The sequence below is a fragment of the Haliaeetus albicilla genome, chromosome 13 (assembly GCF_947461875.1).
Source record: "Haliaeetus albicilla chromosome 13, bHalAlb1.1, whole genome shotgun sequence".
Classification (NCBI taxonomy): domain Eukaryota; kingdom Metazoa; phylum Chordata; class Aves; order Accipitriformes; family Accipitridae; genus Haliaeetus; species Haliaeetus albicilla.
In genome coordinates this window covers 24611616-24633098 of record NC_091495.1, presented here as the reverse complement: position 1 = coordinate 24633098, position 21483 = coordinate 24611616, and the positions used below count along the sequence as shown (strand labels likewise).

The 21483-nt window shown below is 38.0% G+C and overlaps 1 protein-coding gene across 1 annotated transcript in view; it reads left to right on the top strand.

The window, feature by feature from the left end:
• The window catches only part of CRIM1 (cysteine rich transmembrane BMP regulator 1), a 202716-nt gene that overhangs the window by 161762 nt on the left and 19471 nt on the right, over positions 1-21483 (top strand). Inside the window, exons 9-11 of the mRNA XM_069800536.1 lie at positions 8589-8745; positions 16707-16828; positions 20771-20980. Of these exons, the coding sequence (XP_069656637.1) occupies positions 8589-8745; positions 16707-16828; positions 20771-20980 (489 nt within the window). The remainder of the gene's footprint in view (positions 1-8588; positions 8746-16706; positions 16829-20770; positions 20981-21483) is intronic.

Sequence of the window (21483 nt, the reverse complement as noted above, 5' to 3'; positions counted from 1 at the left end):
AAATGAATCCAATAATTTGAAATTCCCATATCCAGGTCAGGATATAATGTGTTAAATTGTTGCAAACCACAGAACTAAGGGTTTGCTAGACCTACAGTGTTTAGAGGGGTTAAAGTCTGCAAGCAATAGCTTTTGCCAGTGTAAGTGAGGTCTAGTGAGGACTCTGACTTGAAACGTGGACCTGGTGGTAACTGACTTTCCTGCTGCTTTTGTAGTCATGGTTGTGCATGGAAAAGAAAACTGCATGGTCTTGTGTGGGTTGGATTCACTGCTATAAGTGTTCGTTGCATGTTTGTCTTTGAGTGAGTATTTGTTCCTAGCAGGAGGCTATTTTAATAATGTCATTGGTTGAGGACAAACAACCTTTCCGTGATTATTGTCCTAGCTATCTGATGTACTTAATTCAGTTGCAATTCTTCCAGGATTTTATGTGGTATTTCAGCTAATGTCTGTCCTCACATTAAAAAGCTAAGTATTTGTGCTAAAAATTAGCCTGAGACATTCAGGAACACATTCATCTTTTTCTGAAGTCATATCACATCAGTATCATTCTGAGATCAACCAATATCCTGCGCCTGAACTCTCAGCTTGTAGCACAAATTCTTGTTTATTCCCTATGGGTGGCACAACCTTGTACATTTTCAGTATTACGTTTCACCCCACTATTATTATTTTATCACCCTAAACCCTCCTATAACCTTGTGTAGAAGGATTGTTTTCTGTATTGACATTACCTCATACACATTTCATGTTTTATAAGAAAAATTAATGAACATCTTTCTACTACTCACGTGGAAGAACTCTACTCTCCAGCCAGTTATTTCCTTGAGCAGCACAATGAGTGATGTCTTCTCTTTAATTGGTTTCCTATTCATCATTTTGTTTCTGTTTTATTCTTCTACCGGCAATCTAACCATTAGTTTAGTTCCCTAAGTGATGTCATTGTAACTAATCAGCTAGAGAAATAAAGATGGCTTATACTATGTGATCAGAAGCTTGATCCCATTCTGTTAGAGTTGCTTTCAAATTCTCTGAAAGGTAGTTTTCCTTCTGCATTAGCTTTTAAAATGTTTCCTATCCTCTCCTTTCAGACTGTCTGATTACCCCAGTACACTTTTGAAGCAGTTATTAGCCCAGTTAGGGCTGGATCTCTTTTCTGCAAATACGTTCCATGGTTTGGGATTCAGGTTCCTGATGAAATTTATCTAAGCAGAGGTGGAAAAAGCCCCCAAACAAGTAACCTCCTAACATTTTGCCATAATAAATTTTCTCAGTTCATTGCAGTTGACTTTCATGAACTAATTCTCTTTATTCTTTAGTATTTGTCACTTGATATGCAAAATTGTAGCAGAAAATCTGTTTTTACTTATCCTTTCATAATAAACTTGTGACTATTTTATTGATGCTGAATTTAAAGCTATAGCTAAGGCTATAGAAATATTGTCAGGATGACAATTGTACACACTGAATTTGATTCACATTTGAATCTTTAGGCTTACAATATTTTTCTCTTTTTTTTTTTTCTTTCTTTCTCTGAGGGCTACACTATCCTTTGTAAAATTGATGGTTCACTCTGTTTCTGAAAAAAATACATGGTTTTAAACACTGTACTAGGGTTTTGAACAGGCCTGTGCAGCAGACATAACCTTTGCGTGTGTACCAGATGGTACTTCAGTTTGAGACTGCCAGTACTTGTCATGTTTTTAATACAGTTTCAGTAGGAGAAATTTATGATTAGATGTGAAGTCAGAAAGCGGACCAGAATTCACTTTCTGATTTTCATAACACTAAATTTCTTCATAGAGAATTTTTTTCAAAAACTATTTGAAATCTATTTCCACAGCTTGTAATGTCATACTATCAGAAATTTAAGTACAATAACGTGTTAATTTTAGTAACAACCATCTTCTCAGAAGGCATCATTTTTTGCATCTTGTTGGAAGGACTGTCAGCAGAGGTCTGTGGAGATTATTCTGATTTCCTTGTATAGCACTGACATAACACTAGTAAGTAGAGATGTGAAGAGTGGTCTGTATTGACTTCAGCAAACTTTCCCTGTACATTTGACGTAGCCAGAATTTTGATGATAGTATGTATGCTCTTCAGTGTCTGTTCCTGAGAGGCAGTGGTGGTTAGTCAGTCATCCATCCCAAGGCTCTGAAGAGCTTTTCTTTCTTAGAATCACGGAATCATAGAATCATTTAGGTTGGAAAAGACCTTCAAGATCATCGAGTCCAACCATCGTCCATGCCCACTAAACCATGTCCTGAAGTACCCCTTTGTCCTGGTTTCAGCTGGGATGTAGTTAGCTGTCTTCCTAGTAGCTGGTACAGTGCTATGTTTTGAGTTCAGTATGTGAAGAATGTTGATAACACTGATGTTTTCAGTTGTTGCTCAGTAGTGTTTAGACTACAGTCAAGGATTTTTCAGCTTCTCATGCCCAGCCAGGGCACCTGACCCAAACTGGCCAACAGTGTATTCCATACCATGTGACGTCCCATCTAGTTTAGGAACTGGGAAGTGGGGGGGGGCAGGGATTTCGCTGCTTGGGGGACTGGCTGGGTGTCGGTCGGCGGGTGGTGAGCGATTGCCCTGTGCATCATTTGTACATTTCAATCCTTTTATTACTACTGTTGTCATTTTATTAGTGTTATCATTATCATTATTAGTCTCTTCTTTTCTGTTCTATTAAATCGTTCTTATCTCAACCCAGGAGTTTTACTTCTTTTCCTGATTTTCTCCCCCATCCCACTGGATGGGGGGGGAGTGAGTGAGCGGCTGCGTGGTGCTTAGTTGCTGGCTGGGGTTAAACCACGACACCCTTCTACATGCTTTTTGAATACCTCCAGGGATGGTGACTCAACCACTTCCCTGGGCAGCCTATTCCAATGTGTGACAACCTTCTCAGTAAAGAAATTTTTCCCGATATCCAACCTAAATCCCTCTTGCTGCAACTTGAGGCCATTTCCTCTTGTCCTGTCTCCACCCACCTGACAGAAGAGACCAGCACCCACCTCACTACAAGCCCCCTTCAGGTAGTTGTAGAGAGCGATAAGGTCTCCCCTCAGCCTCCTCTTCTCCAGACTAAACAACCCCAGCTCCCTCAGCCGCTCCTCATAAGACTTGTGCTCTAGGCCCCTCACCAGCTTTGTTGCTCTTCTCTGGACACGCTCCAGCACCTCAATGTCTTTCCTGTAGTGAGGGGCCCAAAACTGAACACAGTACTCGAGATGTGTTCGGCCTCACCAGTGCCGAGTACAGGGGAACAATCACCTCCCTGCTCCTGCTGGCCACACTATTTCTGATGCAGGCCAGGATGCCGTTGGCCTTCTTGGCCACCTGGGCACACTGCTGGCTCATATTCAGTCGGCTGCCAACCAGCACTCCCAGGTCTCTTTCTGCTGGGCAGCTTTCCAGCCACTCTTCCCCAAGCCTGTAGCGCTGCATGGGGTTGCCGTGACCGAAGTGCTGGACCCGGCACTCGGCCTTGTTGAACTTCATACAGCTGGCCTCAGCCCATCGATCCAGCCTGTCCAGATGTCTCTGTAGAGCCTCCCTACCCTCAAGCGGATCGACCCTGCCTCACAGCTTGGTGTCATCTGCAAACTTGCTGAGGGTGCACTCAATCCCCTCATCCAAATCATTGATAAAGATATTAAACAGAACAGGGCCCAAAGCCGAGCCCTGGGGAACACCACTTGTGACCTGCCACCAACCGGCTTTAACCTCATTCACCACAACCCTCTGGGCTCGTCCATCCAGCCAGTTTTTCACCCAGTGAAGAGTACACTTGTCCAAGCCATGAGATACCAGCTTCTCAAGGAGTATGCCATGAGAGACAGTGTCAGAGGCCTTGCTGAAGTCAAGGTAGATAACATCCACAGCCTTTCCCTCACCCACTAGGTGGGTCACCTGGTCATAGGAGGAGGTCAGGTTGGTCAAGTAGGACCTGCCTTTCGTAAACCCATGCTGACTGGGCCTGATCCCCTTCTTACCCTGGACTTGCCATGTGAGTGCTCTCAAGACAAACCATTCCATAATCTTCCCTGGTACCGAGGTCAGGCTGACAGGCCTGTAGTTCCCCGGATCCTCCCTCCGACCCTTCTCGTAAATGGGTGTCACATTGGCAAGCCTCCAGTCCTCTGGGACCTCCCCTGTTGACCAGGATCGCTGATAGATAATAGAGAATGGCTTGGCAAGGACCTCTGCCAGTTCCCTCAGTACTCTTAGATGGATCCCATCGGGTCCCATAGATTTGTGAGTGTCCAGATGGCGTAGTAGGTCACTAACTATTTCCTCCTGGATTAAGGGGGGGTATATTCTGCTCTTCATCCTCGCCTTTCAGCTCAGGGGGTGGAGTACCCTGAGGATAACTGGTCTCCCTATTAAAGACTGAGGCAAAGAAGGCATTAAGTACCTCAGCCTTTTCCTCATCTCTGGTAGCAACGTTCCCTTCTGTATCCATTAAAGGATAGATATTCTCCTTGGGATTCTTTTTACTGTTAACATATTTGTAAAAACATTTTTTGTTGTCCCTTACAATAGTGGCCACATTTAGTTCTAGCTGAGCTTTTGCCTTTCTAATTTCCTCTCTGTATGATCTAACAAGATCCCTGTACTCCTCCCAAGTTGCCCGCCCTTTCTGCAGAGATGATAAACTCTCCTTTTTTTCTTGACTCCTAGCAAAAGCTCCGTGTTCAGCCAGGCCAGTCATTTTCCTCGGTGGTTTGACTTGTGGCACATGGGAATAGTCTGGTTCTGAGCCATTAAGATTTCTTTCTTAAAGAATGTCCATCCCTCCTGGACCCCTTTGCCCTTCAGGACCGTCTCCCAAGGGACTCTCTCAACCACGGCCTCGAAGAGGCCAAAGTTTGCCCTCCAGAAGTCCGTAGTGGTGGTTTTGCTAACCCCCTTCCTTGCCTCACCAAGAATTGAGAATTCTATCATTTCACGGTCGCTAAGCCCAAGATGGCCTCCGACCATCACACCTCCCACCAGTCCTTCCCTGTTTGTAAACAGTAGATCTGGCAAGGCTCCTCCCCTGATTGTCTCACCTACCAGCTGTGTCAGGAAGTTATCCTCCACACACTCCAGGAACCTCCTAGATTGTTTACTCTCTGCTGTGTCATATTTTCAGCAGACGTCTGGAAAGCTGAAGTCCCCCACGAGAACAAGGGCACACAATTCTGAGACTACTGCTAGCCACTTGTAGAACGATTCATCCGTCTCTTCAGCCTGGTTGGGTGGTCTGTAACAGACTCCCAGCACAATATCTGCCTTATCAGCCTTCCCTCTCATCTTTCCCCATAAGCACTCCACCTTGTCATCACAGTCGTGTAGCTCTGTACAGTCAAAGCACTCCCTAACGTAGAGAGCCACCCCACCACCTCTTCTACCTTGCCTATCCCTTCTGAAGAGCTTGTAGCCATCCATTGCAGCACTCTCAGTCATGGGAGTCGTCCCACCATGTTTCCGTGATGGCAACTAAGTCATATTTATCCTGCTGCACGATGGCTTCTGGCTCCTCCTGTTTTTTGCCCATGCTGTGTGCATTGGCATAGATGCATTTGAGCTGGCCTATCGAATCCACCCCTAACATTGGCATGCTTGGCCACTTAAAGTGAAAATTCTTTTAACGATAGCTCACTATGTAAAGGATTAAGCAAGATAGATACTGCCTTGAGACTGGATCTTCTGGTTAGTATGTCATTTGAGTTTTAAGTGTATTTAAATCATAAGCTACTTGAGATGAGACACTGTCTTCCTGCTTGTATAGCACTGTCCTAGACACCTTGACCCTTTTAATAAAGTATATTAACTTTACCTATAACAAACTTGTTTTGCATCTCCTAAAAGCAGTTTCACTAACTAAATCAAAGCAGAAGAGAAGACTGAAAGCAGAAGAGAAGACTGAAAACAAAAACGTATTTGTCTGTGGGATTCTGAGGAATCGTTATTTTGCCATCTTCTATAACGTCATACTCAAACATGGATGTTGCACTTTGTTAGCTCTCCTTAACACGTAATCTGGAGACAAATAAGATAAGAAATATGCCAACTAAAAAAAAATGTTCTTGTTGTTTCTATTTTTTTTAGGTTTTTTTTTTTTAATTTTTATTTCCAGCTCTTCCTTTCACTTTTTGAAGATGCCTGTTCATTTCTCCCGTGCCTTTGCATTTGTACCTTCATGTTCCTTGACCTGTCTTCCATGAACCTGATGTTTATGGATAGCCACCTAAACACTTCATCTGTATGACAAAGTATGCTTCAGAAAATGAATGGTTCTGATTGATCCAACCTATGCAATTCTGGGATTATTCACTGATCAGTTCTGAGCATCTGCAGGAGATATCATAATTTACATCATGTCAAAGGTCATAACTGAACTTAATTCTTTTTGGAGCTATTCCAGTGTAGGTGTACTTTTTAGTACCTTCTTTAAAAAGTTCAAGCCTAACTTTAAAAATTATGACCACCTTATAAAGTCATGCATAACAGGAAGTTTAGTTAATTTTATTATCACTATATGCTGGCAAGGAATAATTGTGTACAAACATCCTGGTGTAAAAGCTCATAAATTAAAGACAAATTCTCATTATTTTAACTTCTTTCAAAGGAAGTCTTTTTCTTTGTGTTACACATGTATCACTCTATCAGAGAAGAGTATCAGAGTTTCTTCTGCATTACAATGTTTTCAAATCAGCATTAGTGGCTATGTATTAAAAAGATCTAGTATTCTTGATAGATCAGCCTGAACAATATCCTTCAAAAACTTGTAAGATTTCATGAAGATCTTTGTATATATGTTTCTCTCCGAGTAAAGCAAGAACCTGAGATAACGGTTACCACTCTCTCTGACTGAGAGTAAATGCTTAAATCATGTGGCATTGATACTCTGCTGACAAAGACAACCTCTAGAGGTTGTGAAAGGATCTGGCATTTCTTTTTCCATATTCTGAATGACAAAAAAACTTGCATCCTTTTTGCTTCAGACACCAAATTTGCATAAAAGTAGAGAGGTGGGAGCCATGAACCTGATGGTCTTCATCCTACTTAAACTGAGAACTGCTGTTTGGGATAATAAGGCTCTTGCGTTGCATTGCACTTGTGTGCCCAAATTCCACTGCAGAAGTAGTCAGTGAATTTTCCAGTTTTCTCCGAGGCTTCAGTCTCACTCTGAGCTACTAAGAAACATGCCTTTTTTACAAAAACAGCATTAACCTGGTAGAATAGATAAGGAAACACTTAGGTTAGCCACATCTGATCAAGTCTGTATTTTGCAGTCTTAAATGCAACATTACAAAAACAGAAGAGAAAGCATTTAAGTAAAGCAAAGATTCCTTCTGTGGTCTGCCTTCATTATATTACCATGTTAGTGATGTGAAGATTATCTTTAAATTTCAGACCCACAGAAATAGTGTAAGGAACAGAATAAGTCAATGCACTGATGTCTTCTTTGGAAAAACCCTGTCCCTAAATGTTCATACCCCTAAAGGAAAATGGTCTTCAGACCTTGAATGAGGACCACGTCTGGAGGAGCACTCTTCAGCTGCCTTCTGTATAACCAGCACTTTGTAGTGGTGTGGATTTTTCAATTGGAGACTGGCCATCCTTTAAATATCACTCTGAAAGTCAGCCCTTTGGATATCACCCATCATATTCTTCTGTTGAAGAATCTCTTCTTTTTCTATTTTGATTCCACTTTGGCTATTGTAATAATGGTCTTTTGTCTGTGTTTTGCATCCCTAGTGTAACAAAAATCATAATTTTCTTTTTTCTCTCACCTCTGCAACAAATAAATGAACTTTGCATTCCAAAGTATGTTAAAAATGGTCTTTCTGGCACTTCTTGCAAGAAGAACAAAAAGAAACTGATCATTATCAAAATAGTAAATTCCAGTGAGAGTGAACGTAATGACCATTATTTATGTCTGTACTGGAGAAATTGAGATGCCAGCAATCCAGCATCTCCCTTATGCCGCAAGAGGCTGATAAAACATGGTAGTGGGCTTCAAGAGACAGGTCTTTTAGTCTAGCATCCCTAAGCTTAGATCACATCTTAGGGTATTATAGTTACATTTTTAAAAAGCAAGTCTTAATCACCAAACAGTTGACAGCAAACAGCATAAAGAATAAAAGTTGTTAATATATCCCAGCCTTCCAGTTCTATTTAAAATAAGTAGAGGAGAAACAAAGATGCTTTATATTGAACAGAAACCTATTAAACACATACAATGTGTTGAAAGTATATGTTATTTTAAATGCTTTATAAAAGGCTAGCAGTCACAGATGTTGGACTCCTTTGGCTGTGCATCTGTTCATAAAATAATGTTAGTTCAGGGTACCAGGTAGTACTCCTCAAGTTCTTGATTGGAACTGAAGACATCCTGTAGCGTCTGCTCATATGGTTTGGGTCATGACTGGAGAATTCTGTTGAATATTTTAAAATTAGGACAGTCCAAAGGTAAGGCTTAGCAGTATTTTAAAAGTTATGAAGTAAAAGAGAGCAGAAGGTTTCGTCCGCTAAAGATGCGTTTATCTGGTATAAAGAGTTTTCACATTGTGATAACGAGCATGTGTTGTTCGCAGGGGAGGAGCTGTGCACCGGCCTCATTTCAGGCTGTTCCTTGGACTGTTCCTTCGGCTTCCAGACTGACGTCCACAACTGTGAGATCTGTCAGTGCCGACCGCGGCCCAAGAAGTGCAAACCCATTGTATGTGACAAGTACTGTCCCTTTGGATACTTGTACGTATTCTTATTCTGAAAGCATATTTAATACAAACCCTGTACATATTGAAAATACGCAAAATCCAGGCATACGTACTTGTGTTTACTTTGTGGCAAAGCAGGGGAAAATGTAGAAAAATAGAAATGTCATTACTTGATGTAAGATTAAGGTATTCTTCAAAATGGATTTTGATCAACAGATTAAGAAACAGCAACTAAAAAAACAGTGGCAGATTGTAAAAGCAAAGCAGTCCTTAAATTTTTTTAAGAACATTTGACAAACGATGAAAAAGCTACTTAAAAGTAATGTCTCTTGCATGTAGCTTTTTGAAATTCTGTTTGCATGTTCCGCTGTGATACCCTTTCATTTTATAGCCCGGTTATTTTATTCTAATTATTTTCTAATATTTCAAGGTTTTTTTAATGTTATATGAAACAGACTAGTTTTAGTGAGACATTTCTGATAGTTACTTTACAGGATTCATTAAGAACACTAGCATCTCTTATCTAAGTTTTTGTAAATGTGTTCAAAACCTGTATCATTGCTGGAGTTCTTTCTCAATAAAAGGAAATATTCACAGTATTTAATAATTTGTGAAACAGGTGGTGAAAACTGGGCAGATCTTTTGTCACGTAGAAATTCTTAGTAATAAGTCTGGCGGCTTCTATATATATTTTACCAATACATTTTATTTTTTATGGGTCCATTCCACGTTACTGCCTGCTTTTCATAACAGTTTAATTCCTACCTCATGACAGCTGATCTTCAGAAAATGTTCAGATGTAATTTGTTTTCTTAGGATTTGTAATGAAGTTTACTAATGTGGTAACTCTTAGTGTTTGACACTAACACTCCTTTAATTTCTGGTTCATTTCAGAATTCTGTTTGACATTGGTTCATAAATGCTGTGGGTTTTTATAACACTAATCTATACTGTAGTGTGTCCTCTTAGTACGCAGTTTTAATAAAGTTTGGAGGAATCAAAATATGGTAGAACCTGAATGACCAAAGAGGTACCAGAGATTTTAGAAAAATAGAAATCAAGCTGTGACATAGTGGCATTCTCACAGATTTAATCAGCTCTGCTCATAGATGGTGCCAGTGAACAATTTATAGTCTCTTTGGTTGTGCTGCCAAAGGAAAAAAAAAAAAGAGACAATACCAGCCTTACACTTTTCTTTAATCTTCATGCTATTCTTAGCCACAGAGTGGTGTTCCGCTTAAGTGAATGTGCTGGTTGACCTCCCTTTTATTGCCCATGCAGTTCTTGCATTGTGTGTGGTGCTAAACAGGAGATAGCATTACATCAAACAAAAAGCAAATATGCTGCAATACACAGACACAAAAAAAAGAAGAAAGAAGAATGTTTGAAGAATATGTTTGCCTTGAAAACACTGAGTCACTTTTTTTCTGCGTTAGAAAGGGTGCTTGACTTGTATCCTTGATGCATCCCTAGTGCAATTTGAAAATACCTACATAATAGCAGTCCAGCAAAACAAAGTAAAGTAATACTATTTAATATAATCCCATATCTGTTACTTGAGATGCAGAATTAGGCTTGCCTCTGGTTAAATAATAGAAGTTTTTGCAGGAAATGGCACTCATAAGAGCGATAGGATTGATGTAAGACAAAATGAGGGAAAGACAACAAAGATTAAATCAAACTTCACTTCTGTCCCCAAAACTCAAAGTTTAGTAGATGAGAGAGGAGAAGTAAGAATTCTAAATTAAAAGGTTAGTAAAATTATCTTCAGGCATGTTAACTTCAAGAGTAGCTGAGAATTATTTTCAGTTTTGCAAGTGAGAGAAGGTAGAGCAGGAGGGAAGTTACAGAAAAGGGATGTCAGTTTTGTTGTCCCCAGAACTTTTGCCCAGTGGCTTCAAAGGCAAGGATGACTGAAGATGGGTAGCAGAACAAAAGAAACGTGAAAGACTGAGCAGAAATAATGACTGGTTAGATGTCTTGGTTTTTCAGATAGGATAAAGCTGTTTACGTTAAGGACCAAAGGAGTGAAGTCAATTAAAACAAGTACAAAGCATGCAGAATTGTTTAGAAAGTATACGGTGAGAGTGAAGTTTGAGCCATGCCATTGAGCAGGCACAAAATCCAAAACAAAGTCTCTTAAAGCTGGGAGCCAAAGAGGCAAATGGTGTTGGAGTATCTGAAACTGTGAGAATTCCATGATGGAATCAGCGGGAAGGGTAGCTGGGATGAGACAACAGCAATAAAAGAATACAACTTATAACTGTATTCAAGCATTTACTGGAAATTGCCATATAGTCCTCATATGGTGTAACCATTTCTCAAGGGGCACTGAAATCATTTGCACTAGCTTAAATTTGATTTTGAACTTTGGCACAGAATAGAGAAAAATTCTGAATAATGACCATCAGAATATATTTCATTGCTATTTCCAACAAAGATGGAAGCCATCTTTTTTGTTCATGATGCATAACGCATCTTCAGTAGCAAGTACAGGATGTGAGTTTGGCAGTCTCCAGACTATATATCTGAATATTTCTTTTTATTTCTGTTTTGTATGCATGTGTTTGCATAATAGCAGAGACAGTTGGTATGAACTACAAAATTTTGTATTGTTTACTCAGTGTTACTGAGTATCGTTCTGCTTGGAACAGGAAAAGCTTTTTTTAATTTAATCAATTAACAAGTACATAAACAAATTATTTTCAAGGCCATTTGCTTTAGCCTATTCAAAAGTTATAATATGAGAAAAGCATTAATTAAGGTCTATTTAATGTCTTTTGTCATTGCCTTTTTGGACTTGCATGGAAATAGCCTGAACATGTTCATGAACCAAGGTCTAGGTGTTTACTTCCATTCCAGCTGCGGTATCTAGGGCAGTCAAGTTTGTTTCTCCTTTTAGTTTCTTTCAGTTTACTACTACTGGTTTTCTTTACTGGCAGTCCCAATGTAGATGTCACCCTAAAGTGTTAAAAATTATTTTCTACTGCTGATAAAGATTGTTCTGAACTATACTTACCAAAGTCATTTACTATTAATGTGTTTTGTTTGTGTAAATGTGTTAAGGTTACCACTACATTCTTTTAGTTTATTGTACAATACCTTTCCAAACAACGTGGATTTAGGAAGAAACACTCTCTTTCACATAATAAGCAGGTTTATCTCGTTTGGTTATATTAAACTGTAATTTTTGTTTAGAGGAAAGTGAACAATATTATTAAAACTTTAAATGGAACATAGTAGAGACCTTAACCTGTGGTGAACTGAGTAATTTTTACCTTCAAAATTCTGAATCTTCAGGAAGAAGCAAATATTCTTTTAAGATAAGACAGTAAATTTACATTCCTGGGCCTGTGCTCCCAGTGTGTGTGACTGGCAGTAATGTTCTTGATTTGAGTCTATTTCATTAGTCACCAGACAGTGTATAACTGCTAAAAATAATAGTATTTTCTTTGTTCCTGTTTTCTTCCTTAGCTTTCAGTAAAGATGCACCCCTTACTTCTGCTTACATACATTTTTACTCTGCAACTTCTGATTTTTACTTTCTTTTCTTAAGCAAAGGTTTCTCTTTACTGTTGTCTTCTGTGCTACTTCTTAGTATTGTTAGTTTTGCAATGAAGTTGGCTGTTCCATGTTAACTGAATTAATTAATGAATTAATGAACTTTGATTAATTCAGAAAGTTGTTTCTTGGTTTGAGAGGTCTGACTTTCATGGTCTCTCATGAATTGTGACAACTGGTTTTCTAAAGAAAGGTTTAAACAAAGATGAGGAAGATCCTTATGTATAATTGGAAGATGACCTTCAGATTGCAGTGAATTTGACCTGTGATATTAAGGGTTACACTATGACACACCAGTATAAATCATCAAGAATACCTTTTTGGACAACAACTGAAAATCTGAAATAATTCTGTTGGTCTTCTCTTGTTGCACTTTAGGTGAGATGTGCCTGCATTATTTTGAAAGGCCTTAAAGGAGAAATCTCTAAAAATGAGAAGGATAAGAACCCAAGAATGGAGCATAATATACTTTGTACCTTATTAAACTGATTTTCTGTGTTTGAGTGCAATCCTCTCAACCTATAGGTCCCTTAGTTTGTGTGATCTGTGGTATTATCCTGCTGATACCTGTGCCTAAGCACTTAAGGTGATTGTTGTGGTATGTGTCAGTAGTAATCTAGGTGATTGTATGGGGAAATTTAAAGGTGTCCGTGCCATCTTCTTCAGTGTGGACATACCTGAAGCTTGCAGTAGTGCTGTCTGTCTACCCAGAAATGGTTCAGTCTTCTGAATGAAAATCAAAGAGGACTGAAGAGAAAAAAGATAGATGGCCTAGCTTTATATAAAGAAATCGATCAAATCATTCATTTTGCTGAAATGATTTCCTGTAATAAAGAACTGATGTCTCGATTTCTGAGAAGGGTGGGAAAAGGCCTTATAAGTATTGTCCATGAGCTGCAAAAGCACTCTTAAATACAGAGATGCTTAGTCCTAGGCGCAGGTACTTTTCAGTGTCGATCATGTGTCAAGGGTAATCTGTTAAAGGATACAAATTTCAGGCACAAATCCCAGTGATTTTCTAAACTTGTGGAGGAAGCAGACAGTGTCTAAGAAATTGTGTGATACTGTCGTATCTGGAGCACAAGTCTTATGAGGAGCGGCTGAGGGAGCTGGGGCTGCTTAGTCTGGAGAAGAGGAGGCTGAGGGGAGACCTTATCGCTCTCTACAACTACCTGAAAGGGTGTTGTAGTGAGGTGGGTGCTGGTCTCTTCTGTCAGGTGGGTGGAGATAGGACAAGAGGAAATGGCCTCAGGTTTGCAGCAAGGGAGATTTAGGTTGGATATCAGGAAAAATTTCTTTACTGAGAGGGTTGTCAGACATTGGACAAGCTGCCCAGGGAAGTGGTTGAGTCACCATCCCTGGAGGTATTCAAAAAGCATGTAGAAGGGGTACTTCAGGACATGGTTTAGTGGGCATGGATGATGGTTGGACTCGATGATCTTGAAGGTCTTTTCCAACCTAAATGATTCTATGATTCTATATAAGAGTAGGAAAAATTTAGAAAAATATTAAGGTTTATGATGTTGAAGAAGAAAATAGTAAGACAGACTTTATTTCCTAGATTTACTAGGCTTACTTTGTATACCTGAGGAAGACTAAAATTACAAAGTAATATGCTTCGAAATGGAAACTCAGCTCTTCAGAAATTGAAAGTATCTGGAATTTAGTGAAAAGGAAGAATGGTAAACAGCTTAAAGTTAAAAAGCATAAATACTGAATCTTGCAATACGCAACTATTCATTTGAAGTCCTAGACATGATAAAATGACACCTTGATCGTACATTGACTCACAGAGTATCAGATCTCTGGACCGTTTAATGACTTGCCCAGGCATTCCCCAGTCCAAGGCATGCTGTCTGCCCCATCCTACCATATCCCATTCAGAGGAGTTGTGGGAGGTTGGTGAAAACATCACAGAGGTCAGGACTGCTCCATGGGCTAGCGCTGAACCACATGGCTTGTCTTCAAATTGAAAACATTATTAAAAAGATAATGTTCAGCCTCTCACAGAATTGCACTGCTTGTTGTAAAGAGTAGTAGTTTTTAGCCTGTATGTAGTATATTGACCTACAGAGGAAAATTACAACTTTATGTGTTTTCTGTACTTGGATAATTTGAAACACATTTCTCTCTCTCTCTGTTTTTTAAACTAAAGTGTGCATAAAAGAGTTTTATTAGAAAATCTATGTGAACTAGGTAGCAAAAGCATTTTAGAAATTATAGCAAATATTAATGGGCATAGTATGGTAGCTGGGAGTAAGATAAAGATGTTTTAAAAACAAGTTCATTTCAAGCTGATGTTAGTGTTCTAGGAACCCTGTTTTGGGGATGATCTTTCCCTTGCATTTTTGTACACCTGAAAAAATCTGAACTTTAAACTTCTTTAAGCTAATTGGAAAATAAGTTTCAGTTTAAATTCTGGCTTTAAATGTACAATGTAATTTAATTATGCACAACATTTGGCTGGTATTTTTAAATGATGAGTGTTTAATAAGTCTTAAGATGATTGTAATTTAAAACAAACAACAAAAACCACCACAACAAACACACATTGGAAATAAGCACCTTAATCTTATCACTGTCTACAAAATATATGAATAATTGCACTGAATAAAATGAATAACATTTAAAAATAACTATGTATGTAACAGCTTGTAGTATAAAGGGCTAAAATTGTGGTAAGAACTACTTTAAGATTATTTCACTTCAAGTCTTACTTTGGTGCTAAAATTACTTATATTTGCAGCTGTATAGTACATTTGTTTGGTTCTTTACTGCTACCGTGCCAATTTCTTTTCTAAAATAGCAAGCCTTGTGTGACTTACAAGCCTGTTATGACCATCAAAAGCATGGGATGTAACAGAATACAAATCTCTATTTTAATGTAAAACTTTGGTCACAAATAGGAGACTAAAGAAGCAAATATATATATATAAAAAAAAGTATTTTAGAGAATGAAAAGTTAAGGAGTAATCGTCATGTCTGAGATTTTTTTTTTTTAAAGACTGTCAAAGGTTAGTAATTGGAAAATCTAAGTTCATGCATCTTTAAAGAAACCAAAACCTTTTCACAATTCTCTGAGGAAAAACCTGCTCAATAGAGTTCACTGTTTGAAAGCTCTACACATTAATGGAAAGAAGCATTTATTTTGATATTAAAAGGGCTGTGGTTACAAAGATTAAGGAGGAAAAAATAGATGGATAGGAGGACAGAAAGTCTTTCATTCTTCCATCCTACTATGTGACGATTTGTTTTCCTTAGCTTTTTAACTAAAAATTAAATAAAGTTTTCCAGAGCTTTCAGTGAGGCTTTCTAGAGATTTAAATAATTTATTTCTTCTCGATCCCTCTAGATGTTCTTCTTTAACTTCCCATGTCTTGTCTTTGTTTTGGGGGAAACTGGTGTGCATTTAATGGTGTAGTATTCAGTGAGGGATCTGATCTGTCAGTTTCCCAATAAATGTTTTTCCCAGTTTTAGTGAGTTACCTTGTTGGAGCGATATGTTTAACAGCAGACTCATGAAAATCATTTATTGGGGGGGGGGGGGGGTCCCCTCTTTGTCTTGAACTTCTTCACTACAACTTTTCTTTTTCCTCCTGCATCTTGGGAAGGCACAGAAAATTACTCTCTCTGTATATTAAGGGAAATAGTATGCTTGTGCCTAAAGTTTGAATGGTATTATCTGTCTTCCTGAAAAAAACAAGCAAATATTCAGTATAGGATTCTCAGAAGCAGCATGTTTATGGCACTGTGAAGAGGTTAACTGTCAAGTGGTGCTCTAGACTCCTGCCTAGCTTCACCTGGAAGCTTTGGAAGCATTTGTGTTCTTGATTCTCTGTACTCTGCTGAAAAGTTCTCTGGTTTTCTCTGTTTCAAAATACGTTACTGTGTGTCTGCTACTTTTTACATGGGTTATTGGCATTCCACATGCTAGTTTTCAAGTAAGCTTTGTGTCTGATTCATGTTTTCAGAAATCTCGCTGTAGTTCTAATATGCAAGGGAGGAAATCTGCTGTACTTTACCTATTGTTGGAGGAAGAAAGTTAGCAGCAATTTGTGTTATAAAAGTATAGTAATTATAACAGATTCCTACCTACCCCTCCAACTTCTTCACAGCTGTAGAATTTTTTCTTTCTACTTTTTCACTTAAAAAATAATTGATCATCGATAGTAGTACCAAGCACATATGTCTGTATTATTTGCTATAGCTTGAAAGTACCAAATGCAGAGATTTTGCCAGTCACATGGAGGGAGCACGTGCCAGGGATGGAGACCTGTACACCACATAGACCCACTGAACCTAAGGGTGACAGTTGCAATAATTTTCTTTACTTGATCAGTCACTTCTTGAGGGGATGGTTTTGCTTTAAAGATCATGACATGTAGGTATTTAAAGTGACCTGCTGACCTTTCACAAATTATTTTGGTCATCTAGGAGGAACAAGCATGGGTGTGAAATCTGTCGGTGTAAGAAATGCCCAGACCTGCCCTGTGGTAAAATCTGTCCGATGGGCTTCCAGCAGAACAGTCACGGCTGTGTTATCTGCAAGTGCAGAGGTATGTGCGAGTTCACCTCCAATTACAGTTTGTTTTCAAAGCAGCTGGAAGCTAGAGCAAAAGAAAAGGAATACTGCACAGAATATGTAAGAATTGAAATATGGGAACTAGTGGGAGATTTGCTTCAATTTTGCTCAAAGGAGTGATTTGTTTTGCAGGTATTTGTTATTATCTGTGTTTATCTTGGCTTCAACAGAAAGCCTCTGCTCCACTTTCATCTCCCATTACAAAGTCAGAGAAATCAGTTTGTTATCACCAATAAAAATTAGATCCATGTGTTAATAAGTAACTACTAGAAATAAGCTGGTGAGGGGGGGTGGGGGGTGGTCAGTAGCAGTGTTCATCTTAGCTTCTTCATCATCTTTACAAACTCAAGCTTTGGATTTGATAGATGCCCTGTACACCACCTAAAATTAGAGTGCTGTTTCTTGGACACTTTTCAGGTGGTCTCGAGGAACAATGAGTAGAGAGAACACTCACCCAGGAGAAAGGGCTGGGTATTCTTAAGCTTAATTTCACATGTGCCACATCCCAAACTTGTAACCACCAAGTTCGAGGGGGAGATTGAGATTAAGATGTTCATTAGCTGTTTGCTTTAGTTTTGTGCTGCTTTTAACATGTCTCATTTTTAAGATATTTTCAGTTTGTGTTTTGTATTACTCTGGGTATCAGACTTCCTTCATTGCTCATATCCATGTATTGCATTTAATAACTTTCCATTTGTGCTCAGGGTCTCTCTGATCCTAACTGCTCTTTCATGCTTATCTTCTTTGATTCTTACTTGCATGTTTTGATTTCTAGCTATAGGCAAGTAAGTTTGAGTATTTTCCCTTTGCTTTGTATAATGACTGCATTCTTAACTTTTTTTTAGCAGCTATTTCTTTTGCAGTTTAAAAAATGATAAAATATAATAAGACAAGTTATGGGAACATGGGACTAAAAGAAAGTGTATGAGTTCCTGAAGTCGCTTTCCTGTAAACATGCAATTATATAAATAGACAGATCCAACATTATATTTTCCCCACGTGACATCATATACTGCAGATAATTATAACAAAACTTTAAGACTTCTAGCAAAAAAAAAATTGAAATGTTATAAATGTACCTTGCAGATATGAGTAGAGAGAGATTTCACTGACATAATCTGCAATATATGACTTTTACTAGAAATAAAAAACCTAAAAATTAAATTAAAAGGCTAACTGCCCAATAGAATCCCATTGAGACAATCCTCATCACTTATCTTGTCATGTGTCTTCATGTTCACAGTCAACACTCTTTTCCTGATTGTCATGATGCAATGATGGAATATAGAATATACACAAGGTGTTCTCTTAGGTGCGCCATAATTGCATCCCAGACTATAAACAGATGCAACTCTTTGGTTACTAATCATGTGTATGCACACTTTTAAGTGCTTTCCTTAACAAGGATGGATTTTAAAACATGCACAAATATTTAGTGAAAATAACTTGATCCCTCTCCAAGTAGTATTTATTGTTACCATAATCATAAAGATACCAAGCCATGAGTGTATCACTTCAACATCACTTCATTAGCAAATTGTCCAAGAATAATTAGAGCAATCACCAGTATGTTCTGGGGGAGCTGTGCATCCTTGTTAAAATTTTGACCCAAGATCCGTAAGTAAGGGGAAGGGATGGATAAATCCCCTGCTTGTGAATTAGCTCCACTTTCTATATTGCTTCTGCCAGAAATAGCTTATGCTAGGATTTCCTCTGGAAAACTGAGAGTCCATCCCTCACATAAAATAGAGTGTGTCTGGATAATCCTTGACAGATGTTTGTGTAAGATTTAGTTTATTAAGAAACTCCACTCTCAAAAGACAAAAAAAAATGAACTCTCTAAAATAAGTTTTCCTGTGGTTACCAATATGTGACATTTTAGAATAAATTTTGTAATATTTGTCGCCCTTTCTACAAATTGAACCAGTTACTTCTCATCATAAGCTCAGCAGACGTATGGAACAGCTAAGCACCATTCCCCTTAGAATTCTTGCAGTATTTAAGGGGTTGCAACTGGAGCCCCCTAAATGTTTTGGGGGTTGGGGTTTTTTTCCTAAGTCAAATAAACCCAGTTATTTTGGTCTCTCACTACAGTTAAAAAACTGGATATTGACCTTTAGCAGTAGCAAGAACTTCAAACTAGTAGAGATAGTAGTACTGCACTTAAATTTACAATGCTCCTGTACTTGTATCTTAGATTTAATTTGCCTTCTCTGGAGTGGTATCACATTACTGACTCGTTTTCACTTGTGAGCTACTACAGTCCCAGATCATTTCAGACATAACTCTAGTTATCCAGTTATTCCTGTTTTGTATTTGGGCATTTGTTTCTTCTTTAAATATTATCTTTTGTACTAATTTTAATTAAAAACTGAAAAGTGAAAATAATCTCAGTTTGTGAAGTTAATTTTGAATAGTTGCTTATATGCTTGGTTTGTTTCTCCAGACTTTGGAGTATACTTTAGAATATTTCAGGAAAAAAAAAGTTTGATTACATCAGATCCTTTATTTATTAAGGAAGGGGAAGGGTATTACCATTTAAGACTTTTATGTGTCAATAATAATTTTAACGTATTCCAGTGATACTAATTCAAATAGGAATTAATATATAATCTGATACTGAAGTACAAAAGTGTAGTAACTGAATAAACTTTTTTCATAGTATTTCTGTTCGTGCAATAGGATGAAGTCTGTTTTAAGAAGTATTATATCTTTATGCCATGGCTTTTCTTTACTTCACAAAATGGTATACTAATGTAATTTCTCTGTATTGGGTTCTTATTCTGATAACATGCATAAAACTAACTTTGTACCATCTGCTTGTGGTTCTTAGACCGCCTTTGATAGATCTGCCACAGCTGAAGAAGTGCTGACCTACATGTTAGTAAAAAAAAAAAAACAAAACAAAACCTTACTAAAATTACATATAAACATTACTACTTTTCATACTGCATCCTTTTTTAAACAGAAAATGAAATAAGCAACTAAATACAAATAACGTTATATATATGTGTCAGCAGAAAATGGTTGACATACCACTGAAAACAAGTCAGTTCACTGACAAACTGATCCTGAGTCCTTCATCATCATCATCATGTGGGTGAGGGAGTGTTGGGCTCTAAATTCACTCTGCTGATTAACAAAGAATAGATTGAGGCTGAATCCTGCAGCACTTAAGTACCCCTTAAGGTACAAATGAGACTTTATCCTTCCTAGACCAACTGCTTGGGTGTTCTGGCTGAGTGCAAGTAATGCAGCAGTCCAAGCTACTGTTTTCTCATCTCAGTAAAAGCTAGGAATGAGGGATAAAATTGTCAGAGCAGTTATCTTCCAAACATCTCATTTATCATAGTAATGTAACCAAATAATTTCTCATAGGTGTTTTATGAAATGTTTCCAGTATCTAGCATGACCCTGTTAGAACTTGCTTGTAATTTTTTGTCATTCATGATATAAGACCATCCTTAGCTCTTGTAAATGCTTTTATATTCTAGTTAATGCTTTTATATTCTAGATAACATTATAGATAATCTTAATGAACTGCAATATTTAAATATTTCATTTTAAATATGCTTCATGCTTTCTGCTATTTCCCTCCATTGCATTTCTCTTTTTTCTTATATTATTTAGCCAGTACTGCATTTCTGTATGATTAAAATCAGCATAGGTGTAACAGAAAGAAGTGATTGTATTTTCTAAGGAAATACATTCTACTACATCCTACCATCCCCTTCAGTATAACTTGTTTCATGTGTGTTGTTACTTTATTTTTAAGTGTAAATGATAGAATTATTGTTCACTTGGTCTTTTTTATGTGCTTCAAAAATGAATGCAATCCAGGCATAAAGTTGGTGTGCTTTCTTCCTAAGCAACGCATGCTTATCAGGACACTTCATTTTCTTTTGATTTTGTGCAGAGGCAACGGCTTCTCTTATGCCTCCTGTTAAAACAGGCTCTTGCCTGTCAATGGATGGGCGCAGACATGAGAATGAGGAGGGCTGGCACGATGGCTGCAGGGAATGTTACTGTCACAATGGACGGGAAATGTGTGCCTTGATCACCTGCCCTGTTCCTAATTGCGGCAACCCCACCATACATCCAGGGCAGTGTTGTCCATCATGTCCAGGTAACATGCCTTCTTCTATATGCTTTGTAATAGGATTTCATTTCACTTGTGTTCTGTTTCCTAATACATGAAAATAATCTCATGCGTCATTCAGTAATAGGTATATATGAAGGTTTCTATGCCCAAATATAACATGATGAGTGGTTTTCATTAAGATCTCAGATGTGAAAAGTGGGAACTTACATATTTAAAGCATATGCATGCTGTGGGTCCTAACATGGTAATCTTTGACCCATTGAAATCTTTAAACTAGAAAAATTTTATAGTCTATATCAGCTATAATAACGAATTCATACTCATTTACAATTTTGTTACCCATAATAGCAAATAAGTCATTACATTTTCTCTTTTTTAATTTGAAGTGGAGTTTTATTAAAATTCATCTCCTGATTCTGTGTTTCACAACCCCTCAAAGGAGCATACATTTAAACAGATGTCTTAAGTAATTGAACTTTACGATTCTGTGTTTTGAGGAAAGGCTTCTGTGCCACCAGCAGTAGAAG